This window comes from Grammomys surdaster, unplaced genomic scaffold (genome assembly GCF_004785775.1).
Source record: "Grammomys surdaster isolate TR1022 unplaced genomic scaffold, NIH_TR_1.0 142, whole genome shotgun sequence".
NCBI lineage: Eukaryota > Metazoa > Chordata > Mammalia > Rodentia > Muridae > Grammomys > Grammomys surdaster.
In genome coordinates this window covers 1,379,195-1,398,417 of record NW_021604600.1, presented here as the reverse complement: position 1 = coordinate 1,398,417, position 19,223 = coordinate 1,379,195, and the positions used below count along the sequence as shown (strand labels likewise).

Below are 19,223 nucleotides of genomic sequence, written 5' to 3'. Positions count from 1 at the left end.
TCTTTTATGACAGACACATTGCCCATTGACCCATCACATGTCAAAGACAGGAGATTAGCCACTCCAAACTCTGTACAAGACCCTGCCTCAAAACATAGGGTGGACAGAGATAAAGATACTCAACCTCAACTTTTGACCTTCATACATTCATGCACACGTGTATACACTTGCACACATATGTATGTACACACATAGAACACACAACACATTTGCTAAGTAAGAATAAGCATATTCTTTTGTTGCATACATCTGTGTGTGTGTCATGAGGGAAGTTCTAGTCACTAAAGTCAATGCTAAAGTGATTATTTGGTTTTCCTCACATCTCTTCTTCATGTCTGTTCTACCACTGATTATTAAAATATATTTTCAATCTTATATTCCCATAGTATGATTAATAATATTTTCTATAGCCCAAAAGATGAAATTACAACTCAACCTCTTGACATGCACCAGAAAACCTGTAAGAGTCTGTTAATGGTAGTTACTATATCAGTGCTTTGCAGTTAGGAAAGAGGCTTAGAAAGAGAACATAGTTGCTACCACTGCTCTATGGACAGAGAGGTGTTCTTCTGAATTTGTCACTCAGAAGCAGGATTTTTGTCAGGAGATACACATCTGCTAGAGCTTGCTTGTAGTTCAAAATCATGTACTGGCACAACTTGTCAAAATCCAGAATAAGATGCTTAATGAGAAGGGGAATATCGAATATCCTTTAAAAGTTATTTTTTTGGCATGAGTAATATGTGAAAAATGAGAATTATGTTAAAATATAGCTTTAGAGGTATGATTTTTATGGATAGAACTAATATAAAGAGGCCCTAGAAGTAGATGGCCGAGTTTGGTAACAGACTTTGCAGTAGCAGTAGCAAAAGAAGTATGGAAGACCACTGGGTGTCAGTAACACAGGGAAACTAGACTAAAACATAAACCTTTGTGGGTATTAAGAACAATATATGAAGTTTAACATATTTCTAACACCATCGGGACAACTTAACATACCTGGAAATGTCAGTGTGATGAAATTTTTAAATTCATTTAATGTTTCCCCAGACTTGACCTTGATCTTCAGAGTATAAATATTACCAAACTTATTCTTGAGGTACTGAGGGCTACCCAGGCATGTGAGCTTCCCATGCACCATTATGGATAGCCTTGTACAAAGAGCTTCACATTCTTCCACACTTGCAAAACAAAGAAACAGAACAACATGAAACTAAGATGTTCCTTGAAGATAACATGTATTTGACCCTTGCCAGGATCTTGTTATCAACCACAAGTTGCATCTTCCAATCACCCAAGTTCATGGTTAGGAAGTATGTTGTGGTGTGTGTGTGTGTGTGTGTGTGTGTGTGTGTGTGTGTAAGAGGGGTGCACATGCACATGTGTGTATGTGGAGGCCAGAGGCCAATATCAGGTATCATTCTTTAACCACCACCTGCCTTGTCTTAGAGGTAAGGGTTACTGATTTAGGCCAGGCTGCCTGGTCAGTGAGCCCCGGGGATCTACCTGTTTCTGTCATATACTGGGATTGTAACCATACACTACTATACCCAGCTTTAAACATTTTTAAATCATCTATTTATTTGTACAGATATTTTGCTTGTGTGCATTCCTATGCAGTGTGTTTGAATGTGTGCGTGTGTGCGTGTGCATGTGTGCCTGTGCGTGTGCATGTGCGTCTGCGTATGGTGTGCGTGTGCGTGAAGTGCCCATGAAGACCAGGCCGTTGGATTACCTGGGACTAGAGTTGTATAGATAGCTGTGAACTGCCATGTAGATACTGGGACTTGAACCAGAGTTCTCTGGAAGAGCAGCTTAACTGATTTTAACTACTTAGTCTTCTCTCCAGCCCCCAAGCCCAAGTGCTTTTTGTTGTTGTTGTTCTTTGGTTTTTTTGTTTTTGTTTTTTGTTTTAAATCTAGGTTCTGGCATCTAGCTCAGATACTCATATTACATAGCAAGCACTTTATTAGTGGAGCTATCTTCCCAAGCCCTGAAAAAATTTTCAAAGGATAAATAACAGAACACCGAGTCTTCAAATGTAATATATCTCTAACTTCTTGAGGATTCTTGGCTATTTCATGTATTAGGGTTAATATGAATCTTAATTCCTAAAAATAAACTCATTATTCAATCAAATATACTGCTTAATATTTCTGGCCCCAAATAATTTGCCAGTATAGCTACCATAATCCTTGCCAACTCTTGACAGAGCCTTCCAAAGAGCCACACCTGTGGGATGTTATAATGATGGCCTTTCCACTTTCACGAATCTTTATCACTGTGTCCCAGAGAAGGCGTCTGGCTCTTGGGTCCATGCCAGTTGATGGTTCATCCAGGAAGACAACTGAGGGTTTCCCCATTGTGGCAATGGCAGTGCTCAGCCTACGTTTGTTTCCTTCACTTCAGACCAAAGACAGGGGGGGGAATGGAGTCAGATGAAGCTATACCTATTAGTTATTTCCTTGAAAGCTAACAGACTCCTCTTAGTACTGAGACTTCCAACAAAAATCTCAAGTGTCGGCACCCTTATGCAGATTCCATAAGGCTTTAACAAGGCATCAGGTCCAAGTACATCTGTACATGCACATTTATAATGTAGAAGGGCAACTTTTCACATGTGTGGTTTTGGCTCAACTTGTTTACTTGTCCCTGCTATTAGGATACAAAACGTCCATCCTAATTTGAAGACCTATGTTTCTCTTTGTTATAGGAGTCATAGGAATGTTAGAAAAAAGGAAATATTTTCTATTTGAGTTTCAGAAGCCAGGTTATGAAGTTTCATTTCTCAACAGGGAAGATGTGACCCTGTTACTAGCATCTGAAACACAGCAGCATAAGATAATGTTCAACTCAGTGTTAATTGTCAACCTGACACAGCCTTGAATCACCTGAAGAAGTCTAAATGGAATAATTCATTTCTCTTATCAGATTGGTTTGTTAATATGTCTGTCAGGGACTGTCATAATTATTAACTGACTTGAGAAGGTTCATCTAGGCAAGTGGTCCTGAGCTAGATACAAAAGTTCACTAAGTGTTAGTCTGTGAGCAAACCAGGTAACAAACAGCATTCTCCATAAATTCTTGCTGAACACCATTGGCAATGAGTGAATTCCCTGGCTGGAGGTAATGGTGCATGGAACAGTAAGCAGTCCTGCCCTGTCCCTGTCGTGACTTCCTTTGATGATAGACTGTGACCTGGTAGATTGTAACCCAATCAAGCCCCCTTTGCCCCTAAGTTGCTTTTGGTTGGAGTGTTTCATCACAGCAACAGAACGAAACTAGGTCATATGGTAATGTAAACTGGTAATTACATGAAAGAGAAGTTCAGGTGGAGCTGTGGGCACTCGTGTCAAATACCAGGAACAAAGATACTTAGCTGTTATGAACATTGATAACAACAGGTAACAATAGGTAAGAGGCTATGGAATAATGACTTACCTGTAGGTGCTGATAAGATTGTTGGCATGAGACTCCAGATCCAAAGAGTTCAAGCACTTTCTCACGTAGGGCTGAATCTGACGCTCTGCGATTCCCCATATCCTCGCATACATGATCATTATTTCCCAGGCAGTCATGTGTTCCAGCAAAGCATCAAATTGAGGACAATAGCCAATTTTTGACCTGACCTAATTACAATAATTACTGTAAGTGAAAACTCGGGCCATCTAACACCTCATGAACATTCATAGACAAGGCAGGAGGTTTTCAGGCCATGCTTCTAAGAGTCCTACTAAGAAATTTTCTTTTCTGGAAGGCTAGAGAATTATTGCTTGTGAATCTATTGTAGTTAAATGGGATGACTTGTTTTCATATTACTTCTAATTGACCTGGAAATGAAGAATTAGAAACAAAATTCCAGATCCCACTCAGTTTGCAGGGCTGTTAAGATGATATATTTTCATTTTAATTATGGGCTCAAAGGAGTATGGCCAGCTTGGATACTTTCTTTACTGTTTGACCTGTATAGCCTTGTACATGCTTGTCCTTTAGTAAGGCAGATCCAAAACCAAAGATAGCCCTCATCTTTGCATATAGAAGCTCAAAAATGATGGCTGCTTTGGAACTTTCTTTTCCTAGTAGGTGCAAACAGCCTAGTTAGCTAGAGAATAGCCATAAATTTAAATTAATAATTAATTTATATTGATACTAGATTATTCATTCTGCTTGTAGAGTTGGCATGGTGCACTTCTCTTCCTATTTGGCTAAAATGGCTCTTAAGGATAGTGGGTTTTAAACACACGCCTGTATTTTTTTTCTCTTTACCTCTCTTTCAGATTCATATATTAAAGATACAATAAAAACAGCATTAGTATAAGTAAAATTAGAAAATAATTATCTACGTACAGAAAATAATTCAGGCAGGATCAGAAAAACCTGTGACGACTCTCAGCCTCCCCCTCAGGCTGAGTCTAAGTACAGAGGTAGCTGAAAGCAAGTAAACTCCCCAGAAACAATAAAGAAAATTAAACAAGGAACGGGGAAGATGATTACTGCTGGTGTTACCAGGTTATCAGTTCAGTTTGTAGCAAAAATGACATACAGTGGAGTAGAAAATGTGGTTCCTTCACAGGACTGGGAATCAGAAGCTCTATTGGGCTGAAAAATACTTATGATGCAAATTTACTTGGCTTTGAAAAAAATCTTTGATTTTAAAATAATAAAGGAGCCTGTAGAGAAAGTCAAGAAACAGTTCTCAGCTATTGATAGAGAGATAGAAACCGCAAAAGGAAACAGAATGGGCATTCAGTGGTCTAAGGGTAGAGTACGCACTACAAACTTGTGGAAGTTAAAGGACACAACATCAGTCAGTGAGTGGATTGTGAAGGAAGCCATAAAAAAATTTAGAAAGTATTTAGAGATGAATAAAATGGAAATTCAACATTTCATTTTATGAAATGGTTATGGGACTTAGAAAAAGCAGAATGTGGCAGATTTATAGTTAGACTGTCCACCTGAGCTGACTGCAAAGCGTCTACGGGCCTTGCTCGGTGGCTGGTCTCCTTTTAAACTTCACACTTTATCGGACCATGCTGTTGGTTTTCAACTCAGGTTTGCTCCTTGATGAGAGATCACCTAATCCCTTTTGCATCTTAACAGTCTCAGGAGGGCAAGTCTATCTTCCAGGCTGCCTTTCTATCTCCTCAAGGGCCCTAATAAGCGGTGTTAACTCCTGGGATTCGAACCTTTGTCATTCTTTTCTGCTTTACATCCTCAACATACTTCATCCCAGAGTTACTCATCTTCTTCTTCTGTTCCTGCAGCCAGTGACCAGCACAGGATACAAAGGCTGGTGGGCTTGCTTTGGTTGGTAATGGCTCAGAAAGGCCATCCTGTTTTAGAGCACCCAATGACACAGATCAAGGCACTAAGTTGCAGCTAAACTACATGCAAGTTATCCTCTGCCTTATACCTTTCCAGCCCTTCTGGGATACATGTGGTCAGAACTTTCGCTCCTACAATTTCCGAAAAAAAGAAAAAAAAAACTTGTTGCAGATTGAGCTTTTATTATCTCACCCTCTCCTTAAAAATTTGTTTTCCTCTCCAGAATCCACAGCATAGACATCTGCACCAGTACCTGCCATCATTGCCGTGTGCTATATCTGGCTGCCATCTGACTGCTGTCTGCATCTTAGAGCCATCCTTCTGTTCACATCTTAGCCTGGAATAACAACTTACCTTTAGGATGTTCTTGGTGATGCTAATGCCATCAATGAACACATCCCCGGAGGTAGGGATATTTTCTCCAGTCAAAATTTGAAAGGTAGTTGTTTTACCTGCTCCATTGAATCCAAGTAATCCAAAGCACTCCTTCGCTTGGATAGCAAGGGAGATATTTTTCACAGCCAGAATTGGTGGAGACTCAAAGTATATCTTAAAAAACAAAAACAAAAAAAACCCCACATACACAAGGCACAATTTAGTAAAGGACATTTGTAGGTTAAATACAAGAAATATTATGGACAAGGTGGTCACTCCCCCAGATAGCATCACAAGAATTTTCGAGAAGTGTTTTCAAAGCTCCTGAAGAACCACAGTGAGACTTTGACCCCCTCAGAGGAGGCTGAAGGCAGACTATGAAAGCCATGAAATGGCCTTACCTTTGTGAGCTCCTTAATAAGAACTGGGTAATTCTGAAACTTTTCAGGGTGGCCTAGAATTTCTCTTCTCTCATTTTCTACATCATCATCTTCAGAAGTTTCAGATAATTCCTTGGAAATTATATCCTGTATTTTCTTCGAGACAAAAATATTACATGTGGATATCTTTTGGAGGCATCTGTCCTAAATGTAGTGGGTTCATAAAATCCAAGCTTGGGCATACTTTACACACGTATAAATGGATGGTTGGAGCAATTTCCAAGGGACTTGATGAGTATTTATTCTTGTGTACACATCCAGAAGTAATGAGTAGTTCATCACAGCAGTGAAGGTGGTGAGTGGAGAAGAAGCAAAAGCTACCCACAAAGTACAAACCATGAATGTGCATGCTCTAATGTGTAATTCAAAACTTTAAAACATTTATGGGAATGGATGGGATTCTGCATGTGTTTCTGTTTACTGTGCCTTTTCTTTGGCTCTTTTCCTTCTGTTTGTTTGCTTTGTCCTATTCTGAATTGTTTTGTTTTATTATTATCCCTTAGATACCTGTTTATCTTCTAATGAGAGACAGAAAGGGAGTGGATTGGGATGGAAGGGGAGGAGCTTGGAGGAGTATAGGGAAAGAAAACTGTAATCAGGATATATTGTGTAAAAATGTCCTATTTTTAATATAAGAAAAAAAGTATTCATAGAGATTATTTTATCATCTGGACATAAGGATAAAAATCATCTGAAGAGATTGGGGAAACTGAAAAACACAGAAATGCTGGAGATGGAAAGATGGCTCAGCAGTTAAGAACACTTACCTCAGTTCCCAAGAGCATACACGCGCACGCATGCGCGCGCGCAGACACACACACACACACACACACACACACACACACACACACACACACACACGGCGATATATGCCTTTAATCCTAGAACTCAGGAAGCAGAGGCTAGCTGATCTCTGTGGATTCAAGATCTGGTCTACATAGTGAGTTCCAGATTAGCTTGGGCTACACAGTGAGTCCCAAGAAACAAAGTGTAGTAATGCTGTTTTAAAATGTGGTAATAAACAAACATTGAGAACTAAAAGAGAATCTGGGCATGTGGTGAACACTGATAATCTTAGAACTTGGGAGGCAGAGGTTGGAGAATGTGAGTTCTAGGCTAGCTTGTGGTTTTTGTAGCTAGTTATGTAGAAAGGTCTTTGAGGATGAACTCTTTATCACAACCAGCATCTTGTAAAACCAGGAATTCTGATTATTACTACAAAAAAGAATTGGATTTGAATCCAAATCTGCTTCTGAACTGCCAGTCTCTTCAGATGTACTACCCAGCTTGCATTTTAGATGAGACTTCTGATCCCCAACCATGAAGCCAGTGTCTGGAGCTGTGTATGGCTTGCCTTACTCTTGTTCATGGATACACATCTTTCCCTGGGTATTCTTTAGCTGTTCTGTTATTACCTTCATAAATTTCCCAAACTCTGCCTCTTTCTGTCTTTGGAATACAGAATACTCTTTCTTATACTCACCTTTCCTTACCCAGGCCATGTGGAAACAGCCTGTAGTTATCTTACCTAGAAGCCTACATTATTACTTTCCATTTTGAGACAGTGTCTAAGTTACCTAGGCTGGCCTTGAACTCCCTTTATAGCCCAGAAGTGCCTTGAATTTGTGATCCTCTTGTCTCAGCCTTCCAAATAGCTCGAACTACAGAACTACCACATGTGGTTTGGTGTATGTGTTGTTAAGGGCTCACATTAGAATAAGCGACAGGTTTAAGAATCATGGCTTTGAGCTCGCTAAAGAGAAACCAGGAAATAAACAAGTGAGAATTAACACGTAAAAACCAAATGTGAATAGAACAAAAGGAAATTATAGAAATAAAGATTAAAAAAACTGAATACAAGATAAAGTTTTCAGGAAAAGATAAAATTGATAAAGACGTAAACTTTAGCCCTTCACAATGATCATCTGAACAAATGGGATTTATTTTAGGTAATACCTCAGCAGGACTTTGTGAAGGACATTCTTGTAGACACTAATATTTTTCTCTAATACCTGAGGTATAAACAAGTGCCTACTTTCTATGTCTAATTTCCATGCTACTAGAGTTTTTTTTTTATTGTTTCTTTGTTTTGTTTTGTTTTGACTTGTTCCATACTTAAGTATTTACCGGCTTGTATTTCTTGCAGGCACAAAAGTAAATGTGTTGATGGAAGAGTATTCTTAATTTCCATGAGATATTTTCCCAAAAGAAAATGAAGAGAAGGAAAACAAAGCCAGTAATGCTCATAGCAATTAAATACTTTCCAAGCATAGGCTTCTTCAAAGAATAAATGTTCTTCTTAGTATCTGAGAATGGAAGGGAGAAAAATGGGATATCACACTTAATTTTATTGTGCAACACTGATGTAAACAACTGATGAAACACCAAAGAAGAAACAGAATAAAATAAAATATTCGGCTGAACTAAGACACAGTCTTCACAGTTTGAGAAATGATTATCCTCCTATGGAAATGCAGTTTGAGAGATAGACCCTCATTTACATATTGTATAGTAACATAATAAGGATATAAATATTAATGTGTGTACTGATTGTCTAACAATAAGCTCAGTCAGCAAGCTCCAGGGAGTCATATTTCTCCATTTCTCCACCTTGCCAGTACTGAGATTCCAAGCATGTGCCACCAGCCAAAATGTGGGTTTGGGGAATTGAACTGATGTCCTCATGCTTAAATAGCAGGCATCTTAATGACTAAACTATCTTCCCAGCCTAATGACTGAAATGTATCCATACAAAACCAATTGCAGAGAGGGCACAGAGAATTCCCTGTGCTCTGTGCCCAGTCTCCTTTATTACTCACCGACTATGCTAATTGCTAGTGTCATGTATGTTATGAGTACACAGATATGAATACTTCACTGAAGTACTAGATTCATTTGTATTTCATAGCTTTTAATGCAATGTCCCTTATATGTTGCATGTTCCAATCCCAGAAATGTCTCACTTCATAGTCATCCCTTGCATTTTCTTGGCTGTGGTTACATTCACATTCATGATTACAGTGGTGCTGCGTCTTTGAAGGGGAATTCCATGGAGGAAAGCACCCTTTCTTCATACTAACAAAATGAGGTGCGCACTGTCAGTGTGAATCAGTTCTACTGCTGTTGACATGAGTACCTGTTTGATGTCATGTTGTTAGCTTTCTCTGCTAGAAACCTCTTCCTTCTCCCACTCTTCCATTGAACTATCAAATTTAGATAAAGACATTAAAATATAACTAATAAAAAAGATAAATATCAGAGTTTTCATGTTTACATAAAAATAGGCTAATAATCTTTTTCTACTCCTTGACATATAATCTAGCTTTACTTTTATTGCCCAGATTGCTCCATTTTGGGTCCTTGAACTCCTCCCTGCACTTTCTAATGTGTGTATGCATGCATGCATATGTGTATGGGATGCATGTATGTGGGTGTGTGTGTGTTCGCATGCTGGAAATGACTGTTTGTTTCACAGACCATCAATCACTCAGCCACTCTGTTAGTGATGATCTGTCTGGGAAGGCCACTTGGGTATGTAGCTTGCTTATGGAAGCCATGTCTCTTGTTTTCTGGAGTGAGGTGGAGTGGATATAATCTTTGAATTCCCAGGCGGCTTTGTGCTCTGCAGTGCCCTCCATTTATGCTATTTGTTGTCTTCTTTTTGTACAACTTCAAGTCTCCAGGAAACAATTTCTGCCTTTCAAGCTTTTCTTTTCTTTTTTTTAATTTTCTTTTTTTAAATTGAAAATAAATTCTCTCATACACTACATCTTGACTAAAGCTTCCCCTTCCTCAATTTTTTTTCTTTCCAAGTGTGCTGTCTAGTTTTAGATCAACTTAATTCAAGCTAAGATCATTGAAGAGGAAGGAGCCTCCACTGAGGAAATGCTTCCATAAGATTGTCTGTGAAATATTATCTTAATTAATGATTGATGGGAGAGGGTTCTGCCCATTGTGGGTGGACCATCTCTGAGTGGTGGTTCTGGGTTCTATAAGAAAGCAGGCTGAGCAAACCAGTAAGCAGCACTCCTCCGTGGCCTCTGCATCAGCTTCTGCCTCCAGGTTTGTGCCCTGACTTCCTTCAGTGATGGACAACTATGTGGAAATGTAAGCCTAATAAACCCTTTCCTCCCCAACTTGCTTTTGCTTTATATTGTTTCATCACAGCAATAGTAACTGTAATTAGGACACCAAGAATGTTAATTTCTCCAAACTAATAATAATAAAACCATAATAATAAAATCCTGTAGGTTTAGGCAATCTAAGCAGGAAAAACATTGATTCCCCTAAGCTGAACTGAGATAAGATAGTCATGAAAGAGGATAAACATATTTACAATAAATACTTTATTCATAAGTAACTCTTCTTATGATCTTAGATAGTTACCCTCCCAACACAGAACATAGTAAAACACACAAGTCTCTGGAGGGTTTTGTGGGAATAGCTGTACTACTTATGGTAAGTTAGAAACCAAACACCAAAAATGGATCAATAAAATTGAAAGCTTATTTTCTGAAAAGACTGATGAAATTGGTAAACCTTCTCAAAATTGATCAAGAACAAAAAGAACCACCAATGAGATGGGTGATTGAATAAAAGCACTTGCCTCCAAACCCGATGATCCGGGTTAACCCCAGGATCTACTTTGTAGAAGGAAAGAACTGATTATTGCAAGTTTTATAAGTTGTTTTCTGACTTCCATACATGTGCCCCTTCCCCACCTTAAAATGCATGCTCTCACACATGCTCACACACAGAAAGAAAAGACAAGTGGCAACAGTAAAGGATAGCATGACTAGAAGTGAGGATATGGGCATAAATCTCACAGATACTAAACCTATTCTAAGGTATTCTGAGCAAAATTACCCAATAAGTTTAAAATTTTAGAATGAATGAAATGACCCCACAAAACAATGATAAACTCCTCCCTCAACATTTTAAATACCCAAAGCATAAGATCAAAGAATGCAATCTTTATTTTCAAAATAATCAAGAATATAAAACTTGTTATGAAATAACAACTACAAGTAGTTACAGCTATTCTCATAAAACTTTTTTAGAAAAGGACAGGGGTAATCATGACCTGCACTGGGTTGTTCTGCTGTAACACCTAAATCTCAGGGACAATCACTGAAATAGTAGACAAGCCAGGCTTGTCTGTATTGTAATCGTATCATGCTTGCTTTTGACACACTACTGTCCTGTGTAATTGCATTAAAACTATTGGACATTGAAGAACAGGGAGAAGCAAGTTGTAGAATTGAAGAAAACATTCACAAATCATATATGAAAAGAATGTCAAGTGTCAAGAATATATCAAAACAAGTGGCCCGACTATGGGCAAAGGCCATTTTTACAAAAGAAAAGAAACCCATGTAGGCAATAGGTGCCCAGGAAGAGGCTAATGTCACTGAACATCAGGAAAAGGCAAATCAAAATCAAAAGGAGATACTACCCCTGCTAAGATGGCCACACTAAATGGAAAGGAAAACAATAAGTATTGGGTGAAGGTATAAAGAAACGAGTCCTCATACATTGCTGCATCAAAAGACCCAACCACACCAGCCCCTAATGTTGATTTTCTGTACAGTTGACCCAGCTGGAGTACTAGGCTGCCCTCTGAGGACCCAGCTTATGACACTCCTCCCTTCTCATCCATCCCACTCTCCCACACATTTTCAGGGTTAGTGAATGACACGTTCCACCATAACAGATTCCCAACATCCATGAGTCATTCCATGCTTCCCTTTACCACAAATCTTCAGGTTGCTTTTTCTTTTTTTCTTTTCTCTTGCTTTTGATTCTGACCTTTTCTCCTACGTTGTACCGGTTTCTCTCCTGCCCAATTTAATTTACTTATTAAAAAGTATACTTGAGTTTATCTTGTACCAACTGCTCTATTAAACACTGGGGGTGGGTTTTGCCTGTTCTGTGAGATATGTTGTGGGCAGGTGAGGGTGTACAATTATACAGGACAATGGGGTAACAAAAGTGAGTGTAATGCACTTACAATACACGGCCTTCCCCTGGGGGTTCTGTCCTCTACGGCATAGAGCTCTGGCCCATAAAACTGTGTGACAGGGGATAGGGAGATGGCTCAATGGATTTTACAGTTGGCATGCAAATGTGAGGATCAGCGTTTAGATCCATACTATGTATGTAAATGTCCAGCAGACATGGTGGCCTGCCTCTAATCTCAGCACTTGTAAGGTAGAGGGAGAAGATCTCTAGGGCAATTTGACTACAGAGACTAGCCAAATTGGTGAGCTATGTGCTCAGAGTGAAACCTTGTGTCATTATACAATCTGTGAAGTGACCCAGAAAGGTATCCAGTGGCAACGTTGGCCTCCACTTGCATATTAACATGTAAATATGTATTTGTATATGGATATGCAAATACAAAAGGCAGATATATGACATAGGCAAAAGTCATTTTTTAAAAAAAATGAATAACAAAAAACCCATAACTTGGGTTTGTGGTGGAAATATAAAATCCACAGACAGCTGATTATTAGTTGATCTTTTTTCTATATGGTCACATGACTTTAAGCTTTGCCCTCATTTCCCTACAGTGTGCACCAAACCAAGGGCCACATGCATACCAGACACTCATGCTGCCACTGAGTTACAGCCACAACCTTCTTTTCATTTTGTGACAGTCTTGCTAACTATCTCAGGATGACCTTGAATCCGAGACCCCTAACTTACAATCTTCCATCAGTGTTCTAAGCAGTTACAGGCTTGCTCTGTGAAATGCTTTGTGTATTAAGACCGTTTCTTTGAAAGATAAGTAGGTTCATCATACCATCCCCACTCTGCATCTGATTTCCTAGACACTTAGAGATCCCCAATATACTTACGTTCTTTGCTACAATTCAGGTATTTGAGAACATTCTTTTGCTGGATGCATAGCATTTTCCTCCGGTAAATAACAGTATATTCACTGATGCATTTCCCAAGGGTGTATGTGGGAAAGAGCAGCAGCGTATTGAGCAGGAAGGTTTGGGTGAAGTTAGACATGATGGTTGATATCCCTAAAAGTGTGATAAGAACAGGTTACATAAAAGGAAATGAAGATCTCCAGGTCACAAGTCCCCTAGTAATGATCAAACCAAGCCCAGGGAATTGAAACCCAGATGATTATGTCTGAACAACAGTTCATACATAACTTGCTAATAGGTTTTGGCACAGCCAAAAGCTGGAGTTTGTGCTGATGATTACAGAATCCTGAAAAGTCTTTTTGGTGAAGTAGAATTGTGGCTTTTATTTTTTTTATGTGAAAAGAATTTAAACTATGCATTTGATGGTTATAGTACATTTTACTATTTCTACGTTTTCTGAAATCTTGTTTAGTATGTTACAACTTGTACAACAACTTTTCATGTTTGTTTCCCCGAGATTGTCATGTTTATGAGAACATTTTCTCTTTTTGCTTTTCCTTTCCTTTCCCTTCCTTGTCTTTCCATTCCTTTCCTTCATTCCTTTTCGTTTGGTCCTTCTTTCTTTCTTTTTAGAATATTTTTAATGGTACAGCAACTTTGTATATACCTGTTTATTGTTTCCTCAGCTACTTGTCATTTTATTAATTTTTTAAGTTATTTCAACACCTGATGCCCCTGTGTGTGTGTATGTGCGTGCGTGCATGTTTGTGTGTGTGTGTGTGTAAGTGGTGTCTCTGCTATTCAAATTTTACTCTTTTTTTGTCCATAATTCTTTATTTGAATGTTATTCCCATTGAAGTTGTACAGCTGTTACATTTTAGCCTTTGCAACATTAATAATTAGAACTATACAATTTTTCCAAATAGGCAGTTGGCTGCAGAGGGTTCCCTCCTCAGCTCCCTAGTAGTTCCTACTTCCTGTTACTGTCCTTGGCTCGTGTATCAGTTTTCAGGCATATGTTTCTTTTCCCATTACCTTTTGCTGATGATTTATAATGCAATAGCATAATGGTCAAGGCTTTCCCTTACGCATGAGCCCAGACTGTGCATCATCTGCTCGACTTTTCAGATATTATGAAGCAACATGCTTGGTTGGGATTGTATAGACATACATACTCACTAACTCACACTCAGTGAGTGGTTTGCTCAGTAGGTACTAACTGTCACCTTCTCCCCACTGTCTTGTCCATCAGTTCTAAGAAAGATGTATATGACTTTATGTTTCTGCAGTTAATTGGAGTAGTTTGGGTAATTCTGAATATGTATACTTCCTGATTAGATTGTCAAGTAAATAAAATTTTAGAATTCTGAGAACTTTATACTAAAATGAACCTATTAGCACATTGTTATCCTATGTCTCTGATAATTTTAACATGAAAAATACATTCGAACATATCAATACAATGTTTCAAGTTTTAGTTTTCTGTGTACATATCTTTTGTGACTACTGTACTTTGTATATCTTAGTTCCTTAAACTGTGTTTTCTATAAAGAGCATGAAGGTTGAATCTGGGAATGGAGATTCCATTATGACCACCTTGCTGTTTATCTCATGATCATGTTTTGTCATTTTGCTTTATTATTGGTGTCCAGTGTTCATAATGACTTTCATATTACTCATCTGTTTACTGTTTTTCACTTCATTCTCTCCCCTTCTCTCCCTCTTTCTGTACTGGACAAATTGTGTTTTGCAAGTTACAACTTAAAGAGATATTCTATCGATGACACTGGACATCTGGACACAAGGTTCACTCTTGGGCTCCACTGTAGCTGTGACTGTTCTGTGCTTACAGCTGCAGCTACAGTATCTCTTTAGCCTCAGAGTCCTTTACTCTTACCTTCTGGAACCAGATAAGGGAAGTTTCCAAAACTAAAGATTTCTGTCTGTGAACCAGTCTGGAAATTCTAAAATTTTCAAACACTAATTCTTTGTCTTCAATGATTTCTTTCTAAACTTTATTTAGCCACAAATTAGAAACTCTATCCTCTGATGATTTTAAAATTCCATGTGTTTGTTGTTTCTATGCCATGGGCTATCTTAGGTATATTTCTTTTGTGTTAGTCTTTAATCTACTACTTCTCACTTTAACTATGAATGATATTTTAAAACTTTAATCTATAGAAGTTGTTTTGGCTTTATTTTTAATTGACATGTAATAATTTCATATATTTAGAGAATAATATATAATGTTATGATAGATGTATATGTTGTGGAATGATTAAATAAGAATAGTGTGGCCATCACATAAAATATTTTCATTTGTGGTGACATTATTTAAAATAATCTCTTTTAGATATTTAAAAATATATATTATTATGAAGACTAATCACTGTGATGTACACTATAGCCAACCCTAGAATGGATCTTTCTATCTAACCACACGGTGAGTTTAATTATTTTCATTTAGAGGTTTTATTTGTAAATACTTTCCAAATTTGTTTATACTCCTGAGACTCTGTTACAGTATACATTTTTAATGCATATTCTATATGTTTAAATTTGAAGCATATTCAAGTTTGGTTCTGATATTACAGTATCTTATTGGGGGGATGGAGAGATGGTTTAGCAGTTAAGAGTTCAGTTCTCAACACCCACACAGTCACTTACAACCACCATATATCTCCAGTTCCAGGAGATTTTCTGGTCTCCAGGGACAGCTGTATATCCATGGCATATACACAGACAAGCAGGTACACATACACAAAAATAAAAACAAATAAAAAATTAAAAATTTACTTTATGTGTAATTTAACTATGAGATTATCTGGAAGCCAAGGAATTTATATTTGTATGTATGTTTACTATTCAGTTGGGATCACAGCCAACTGGAAAATAATTTAAAAAATGTTTTGGGTTTGTTTTTTCCTCACATGGTTACTATACTTTTAGAATAAAAATGTATATGAGTACTTACAAATTCTTAAAGGAAATATTTATTTTGTATCTATCTAGGTCAAATAACCCCAAGGTTTCTGAAAGAGGGTGTAAAAGGTCCATGTCGTTATCAGATGTGTGCGCTTTGAGAAAAATACTTGAGTGTGCAGCGAATAAAAACCAACAACACAGCATTTTCTACAAATGGTGCTAGGAAAAACGGATGTCTACATGTAAAGAAATGAAGATAGCCCTGCATCTCTTACCCTGCACCAAAATCAATTCTCAAGGATCAAAGATCTCAACGTAAGACCCAGAACTCTTGAAATTACTGCAGAACCATTGAGTCTAAGCTATAGGAAGTGGGAGCAAGGTCCTGCCAAGAACCCAAGGCTCAGGTTGGGTCTCAGATTTCTAATACAAGGGTTCTGAATGGAGCATGCTGACTGGATGATAGTAGAAACCCAAGGTTATTGAGATATTTCTGATGTAGATGTTTGCAAAACCCTAGAACTTAACTGCCTACTAGTGTCCAACTTTTTGGCCCACTGCTGCTGCTGATTTATTTCTTGCCTTCTGTGTGGAAGGGGACATTTTGTAAAGTTCTCACACTTACTAGCTTCTATTATGGTATCTATCAAGAGACCAAAAGTGCCAGAGAGATAATAGAACATCAGAAGTATGATATAGGCAGAGGTGCTTTTAGAAAACAGGAAGCTCATCAGGTATGTGAGGGGGATGGCAGACCATCCAAACAATGTGAGGATCAGCATCGTTTCCAGGATGTGGTAATCGGTGACATAGATGTCAATTTTGCAGAATTTGAACATAGCCTGAAACAGAGGGTACAGAGACAAAGGTGAAGCTAGGGTCTGTCTGTCTGTCTGTCTGTCTGTCTGTCTCTGTTGTCTCTGTCACTCTCTCTTTGTCTCTCTCTCCCTCTCTTACACACACACACACACACACACACACACACACACACACCCTAAACTAAAACACTAAAAAAAAAGGAAACACCAAGACTTTCATTTTCCTTAAAAGTTTCTCCACTAATTAATGCAGTCTGCCTCCTTAAAACAGAATCTACAACTTAGCATGAGTTCAAGTCAGGTGCACTTCCTGGTCACTAGAGTACATTCCAGCAAGCAGAATCATAACCATGGTCTTTTTTTTTTTTACTTTTTTTTTCCTTAGAAAAGTTTTTCTAAAGATTCATGCACAGAATGAGTAGAATCTCATACTAACAATAGCTATCAGCTTTCCGAGAAAGCAGATGATTTCTCGAAATGGTTTTTCCTCCTATTTCTTCAGTTGTGTCTCATTGATATCCATTGCTTTCAAGTTAGGCTTCATGGGTCTAGCCTGCTTCTCCCATTCATTGCAAGACCTCCTTCTTAGCTACTTATAATTCATGTGGGAAAGTAGATAAGAAGCATAAATTTAGAAAGATCTAAGTTAGAATCTTGTTTGGTTGAGTCTCCTCCAAGGTCCTGGAAACCATTATTCCACACTCTGCATTTGACTGCTTCATAAATCTCATAAAAGTAGAATCACATAGGATTTGGCTATAGGTGGTTGCTGTATTTTGGATAAATATCCTCTGCCTTCATCTGCAGTAACAGCAAATGTAAGGAATAACTTCTTTCTAAGGCCAAATGATGCTGCATTGCTTGCGGATGCCATATTCCTTTTCCCCCACACATCTGTTTGTGATCATTAAGGTGTGCTCCACATTTTGGCTATTGTGATTAGCATATAGTGAAAGTAGGATTGATAATATATATTTTAGACAGGGTTTAGTGTACCCCAGCTGAGGATGATTGTAAACCCCTAACCCCATGCTTCTATCTCCCAAGTACTGAGATTCCCAGAATGGCACCATCATTCCCAGTGCTGAGATGTGCTTAGGAGATAATGAGAAGGTTATTTACTGGCATAGTTAGGTTTGTGAAAACATTAGATAGAGGAGAGATTTTCCTTGTGGAATCAAAGGAAAAGAAACTCTTACAGGCTCCACTCAGCAGATGACTCAGATAGATACAGACATCCATAGCCAAAAGGTGGATGGAGCTCAGAAAATATTATGGAAGAACAGGAGGAAGGATTGCAGAGGAAAGGGATGGAACTCCACAGAAAGACCAACTGAGTCAATTAACCTGGACCATTAGGACTCTCAGAGTCTGAACCACCAACCAAAGATTATACACTGGCTGGACCTATGCCTTCACACACACATGTAACAGATGTGCAGCTTGACCTCCATGTGGGTCTTGAACAACTGGAGCAGGGGCTATCCCAAAAGCTGTTGCCTGTATGTGGGATATGTTCTAGCTGGGCTGCCTTGTCTGGCCTCAGTGGGAGAGGAAGGGCCTAGCATCAAAAAGACTTGAAGTGTGTGTGTGTGTTAGGGGGAACTTGCCCAGAGGAGAAGGGGAGGGGGAGAGGGAAAGGATTGTGGGAGAAGGTAACTGGGAAGGGGACAGTGAGTGGGATGTAAATTCAATAAATAAAAAAAATAAATTTATTAAAAGAAAGAAACTTTCACAACATTGTTTGCACTCACCAATAGGAAGCAGCAAGAAATGAAGAAGATAATGAAGTCAAACACCAGAGCAGAAAGCCAGTATGCAAGGACAGAGACCCCGCTCAGAAACTGCATGTGCTTTGCCTTAGTGAGTCTCTCAGTCACTGTCAGGATGCAAAAGCCACTGAGCAAAAGAGCCACGCCCAGCTGAATTTTGAAGGCCACAATCTTCCCATCTGTACTCCTACAGAAGGAACAAAAGGAAGATACAGATTTCTACCAATGGCTAATTTTTTTTTTTTGTCTCAGAAACATAACTGGATAGGGTGGGAAGAATGCATTTCAAGTGCAAAAGTAAAACAAACAGCAACAACAACAACAACAAAAAACATACCCCAGCCGTTCTTTATTGTGGGGACGTGGTTGAGGTTTATTGAAGACTGTTATGGAAGCATCGGCACCAGAAAGTGACATGAAAAGAATGTTGTCTAAAACTGCCAGGGATAGAGATGGTGAATGGTAGGCTTCGTTGTTGAATAGAACAGTAAAAACTGTTATATTTCCAACCACTTTGATAGAAAATGCGATGATACATAAATGAATGCATTCGTCATTTCCCTCCAAATATTTGAGTAGGTCACCTAAGGTGAAGACACAATACTTGTCAGTAAATCCAACATACAGATCACATAAACATCCATCATCCAAGGACTAATAACCAAGTCAAGTTTCTCACCACTTCCA

The 19,223-nt window shown here is 38.4% G+C and overlaps 1 protein-coding gene across 1 annotated transcript in view; it reads right to left on the bottom strand.

The window, feature by feature from the left end:
* LOC114618523 (ATP-binding cassette sub-family A member 3-like) overlaps positions 1–19,223 on the bottom strand; it is a 75,471-nt gene that overhangs the window by 5,345 nt on the left and 50,903 nt on the right. The window contains exons 19-28 of the mRNA XM_028764306.1: positions 18,874–19,120; positions 18,519–18,723; positions 16,572–16,788; positions 13,001–13,174; positions 8,268–8,446; positions 6,102–6,227; positions 5,680–5,874; positions 3,442–3,629; positions 2,233–2,403; positions 1,000–1,181 (exon numbers count right to left, since the gene is read on the bottom strand). Coding sequence (XP_028620139.1) covers positions 1,000–1,181; positions 2,233–2,403; positions 3,442–3,629; positions 5,680–5,874; positions 6,102–6,227; positions 8,268–8,446; positions 13,001–13,174; positions 16,572–16,788; positions 18,519–18,723; positions 18,874–19,120 — 1,884 coding nt within the window. The remainder of the gene's footprint in view (positions 1–999; positions 1,182–2,232; positions 2,404–3,441; positions 3,630–5,679; positions 5,875–6,101; positions 6,228–8,267; positions 8,447–13,000; positions 13,175–16,571; positions 16,789–18,518; positions 18,724–18,873; positions 19,121–19,223) is intronic.